Here is a 4,226-nt window from a genome sequence, read left to right as displayed (position 1 = left end):
AAGTCAGAATTCTGACTTTTTTTATTGAAAGAATTCTGAGAAAAAAGTCAGAATTCTGAGATTAAAGTCAGAATTCTGACTTTTTTCCCCATACTAAACTGAAATAAAATTTGAAAATCAGTTAATTTTTTTTTTTTTCAGTGGCCCTAATCCTCTTCCATAGCTGTGGTTGTTTTATAAGTGCTTAACAAATAAAATTGGAATAAATTTTATTAGAAACAAACTGATCTAATCTTTTATTATTTCTAAGCTTATAAATTAAATAACTATTTATAGAAATATTAGTAATCATATTGATAATGTACACAGTATATAATTAAGCACCAGGTGTTTATTTAAGACGGCAAAATAAGCTGTTAATTTCAGAATAGACAATCTGATTTTTAACGTTTTACTTATATAACGAGTTAATTTCTGTTCTTTTTTCCTGGATTTCTCTATATGCTGATGATGTGATGATTAACATCAGCCTCTAAAACATGTCTGGCTGATCTTTAGGCTTTAAAAGCCGTTATGTGGCGTTCAGGTGTTCATATTCCAGGTGGTGAGTTTGTAGAGGATAACGTAAACAAGGAGGAACATTAAGAGCTGAGGGGAGAGGATGACGGGAGCATCCAGCTGAAGGAGACACAGGAGAGAAGGGAGGAGAAGGAGACATGAGCAGAGGAAGATGGAGGACTGTTTTTAACCCTGGAATGGTGAGTTCATCTAACGGCTGAGTCCCAGAATAACGGCTAACAGTCACACTCACGCCACACAAACATCACTTCCTGTTCACATACGGTCTAAACCTACAGCACCGTTCAAGGAATACAGCAAAAACAGGAATGTTGAGTTTAAGGGATAAAAAACAAACAATAGAAACAGGATTTTCTAGAAGAATCTAAGTCATTTTCATTGCTTAAAGAATTCCACCTTTTTTAAGAGGATCAAACCAGAACAGCGGCTTAAAGAAACTCGTCCTGCAGCTTTAACAGCAGAAAGCCTGAATATCTGATACTTTCAGCTCATCGCATTCAAAGGAAAGCGGTTCTGGTTTAATAGAAATGATCCTGGTTAACAGGAGTCAGATAAACGTCTGGATCGTTTAATGATCTGCAGGGTGGGACGTAAATCTGCTCCTTAAATATTAAAGAATTAAAGAAAAGGTTCCTGAGAACTCCTCCATCTGGAACCGTTCAAATCATCAAGTTAAATCCCTCAGAATACAGTAATCCTGGTGATACAGTGAGGGGGCAGGAGGGATGGGGGGGGTTAATAGTGAGCTCTGTGTGTTCGGACATCATGTCTGTGGGAACCTTCGGGCTGCGGCCGCAGCGGCTGCAGCCACGGCGGCGGCCCTGCGGCTCTGCAGGATGTCGCTGTATGTCTGGTAGGCGGGTGAGCGGTAACTAACCCGGGGGGGCTCCTGCTCGGACGGCAGCCCGTTCTGGGACGCCGGCTCACCGTCTCTGCAGAGACACACACAGACGGAGGCAAACATCAACACACCTGGATCCGACCAGCTCGTCCCTCCTGCTGCTTCCTGTCTTCCATCCATCAGGAGGGACTTAGAAACGTTTTCTGCTTCAGTTAAGCTAAGCTAATAATCTGGAGATTAGTTTAGCTAAAACCAACTTTCTGTCAACAAACCAAAACGTTTGCTTTAATTCAACTAAACAGAAAAGTTAAAAACAGCTTTTACTCTGACAAAAAAACTTTAGGAAATAAATTGGACACAAAACCAACAATAAATATTTACAATTAACAGATAAAAAAAGATTTTGGATAACTGTAATTGCTGGTTAAGATTAATCAAAGTTTAAAATCAATCCACTGGATTCTGTTTCCAAGTTTGAAGACGTTTGTCTTCCATCCAGAAAACTTTTTCAATTTAAAATGTCAGAAATAGTGTTTAGTTCCAGGTTTTAATTGAGAGGACCAAAACAAAGCCTGGTTTTAGTTTAGAAAACATGCAATGGATGGGAAGAGAAAGACAAAGTCCAGTGGATTCATTTGTTTACTTTTTTGGAATAACTGTAATTAAACTTTCTTTTATCTCTATGTTTTTCCTTTTTTTTTGTTTTTTTTTAGCACTTTGAGGCCTTTTTGGTGAAAAGTGCATTATAAATTAAATGAATTATTATTATCATTATAAACTTTTTATATAAATTAAGACCCAATAAATGATTTACTTCATTTAATTTAAAAAGTTGCTGCTAAAATAACAATATTACAAACTTATAAAAATAAACCTCATTAAAAACAAGAACTCAAATGAAGAGCTGAGCTGTGATTTGAAATATTGATCATATTACGACGTTTTGGTCACTTTAATCCTACCATCTGAAATAACACAAAAACCGATGCCCAGTTGTTTAAGGTTCCAGTTGACCCTCCCAGTGGATCCAGTGCTGCTGAACATCCGTCCTCCTCACCTGCTCTGAGCTGCAGCCTCGGCGGCCTGAGCCTCGGCCGGTTGCCTCTTCTTCTCCTCTTCCTCCTGCATTCTTCTCACTTCCAGTAGCTCCATCTGGACACAGAATCACACTGAGAATCCCAGTTCTGACGGAAGGCGTCCAGACTGGTCCACTCCTGCTCTCCTCACCGTCGTCAGCCTCTCCAGAGCCGAGAAGCGCTCCTCCCAGGTGGCGGCGGACTTCTCGAAGGCTTCGTGGCGTTTGATGAGCTTCTCCACCTCGTCCACGCTCTGCCCCATCTCCCTGCTGGACAGGTAGGGCTCCTGCCCCAGCAGCCAGGCCTCGGCCACGCCCGCGTCCCGGGAGAACTGGTGCACCTCCAGCACTGGGGACGCATTTACGGGTCAGACCGGATCCGGTCGCCTCAGAACCAGAAAAACCAGGAGAAACATCTCACCCAGTCTGAGCCACTCCCATCGGTCCTCCCACTTATCGATCATCTCTTTCCTCTTGTCTGTCAGCTGAAGCAACTTCTCTTTAATCTGCGGCACAAAACGGATCAAGATCAGAACCGAGGAGCTTTTCCTGAATAAAACAGAAGAAAATCTGCTTCCATCTCCTCTAAAAGTTCGACCCTTCTTTGGAGTCGCCAGAGTTCCAGAGAAAGACCAACAGGAAGGGTCAAAGTTCCCCTTCGTAGGTCAGATTCCAACTGCACTACCTGCTGTAGCATTTAGAACAAAGGTCACGGAATATCGGACCCACCTGGGCTAAAAAAATCCAAAAATTTAAATTTACTGCATGTTGTCCGACGGCAGTGTGTAAATTCACTTGCACCTCTTCTCCTGTTAATACGGTAAAGCCCTCCGGAGCATCCGGCACCAGGCTGCAGATTAACCAATGAGCTGTCAGTCTGGGTTGCTGCTGCTAGCTACTTTTACACACATCCTCAAGCTGGATTGGCGTTGATGATGTCACCAGTGTGACAGAAATCAGGGAAGTAAACAATGGAGAGCAACATGAAGGGAAGCCAGGGTGTTTCTCTCCATCATCTGTCTGAATCCGTCTCACCAGCGCTGCTCCATGTTGATCCAACGGAAACAGAGTTGATTCTGCTTGTTTGATCAGAAGCGACTGGCGAGGTGTGTTGACGTCCCTACGTTGCGTTCAATGTTATCATGTAATTCAGCATGTCAACCTGGCTCTGGTGTTCCCAAAGGAGGCACATCAAAGTCAAAGCGATTTTAACGCGGGTAGCATGACGAGTCATCTGACCCGGGTAGACATGCATCAGTGAGCTGTTCTTACTGCCGCTAAAATCCCATTGTTCCCGAGTTTAAACTGGAAGGGGGTGTTAGTTAGCTGCAGATAGAACCAGAGGAAACATTACATCATTAAAGTCGTAGGGAAGCCGCCGTTCCAACCGTTAATTTCCGAATTCTCACGAGTGGTGCCCGACTTTACACGAGTGAATAACGTGAATGTGATTGGTCGATTATCAAGGGGGCGGGATTGTTGTGGCGGAAGGTTAGCAAGCAAGTTTGGTTGTGGCCGCTCTGATGGAAGCATCTTGCTAACCAGTTAGCAACTTAGTGCTAGCAGGTTCCCAATGGGAAATTCCATTGGGACTAAGTAGCACTAAATTGGTGACTTAGAAACGACGCTGTCAAGGAACGCTATGGACAGAGGAAACATGCAAGAGGAGGAGAGTTTAGTGTCGGAGGTCGTGGATGAGTCTCCTCCGTCATCCTTTCAACAGAGAGCTCACAGAGCTCAGAGTATTAAGTTAAAAGTCCTTTTTTGTTTCTGTTGTTTAATTAAAGTACA

The 4,226-nt window shown here is 43.0% G+C and overlaps 1 protein-coding gene across 1 annotated transcript in view; it reads right to left on the bottom strand.

The window, feature by feature from the left end:
• LOC107090937 (spectrin beta chain, non-erythrocytic 1-like) overlaps positions 1-4,226 on the bottom strand; it is an 84,017-nt gene that overhangs the window by 11,965 nt on the left and 67,826 nt on the right. Inside the window, exons 34-38 of the mRNA XM_015384592.1 lie at positions 3,165-3,169; positions 2,857-2,984; positions 2,588-2,784; positions 2,418-2,512; positions 1,286-1,451 (exon numbers count right to left, since the gene is read on the bottom strand). Of these exons, the coding sequence (XP_015240078.1) occupies positions 1,286-1,451; positions 2,418-2,512; positions 2,588-2,784; positions 2,857-2,984; positions 3,165-3,169 (591 nt within the window). The remainder of the gene's footprint in view (positions 1-1,285; positions 1,452-2,417; positions 2,513-2,587; positions 2,785-2,856; positions 2,985-3,164; positions 3,170-4,226) is intronic.

Source organism: Cyprinodon variegatus, unplaced genomic scaffold (assembly GCF_000732505.1).
Source record: "Cyprinodon variegatus isolate N-32 unplaced genomic scaffold, C_variegatus-1.0 Scaffold317, whole genome shotgun sequence".
Lineage (NCBI taxonomy): Eukaryota > Metazoa > Chordata > Actinopteri > Cyprinodontiformes > Cyprinodontidae > Cyprinodon > Cyprinodon variegatus.
Note: the sequence above shows the minus strand (reverse complement) of the source record. Positions and strands in the feature narration are given on the sequence as shown.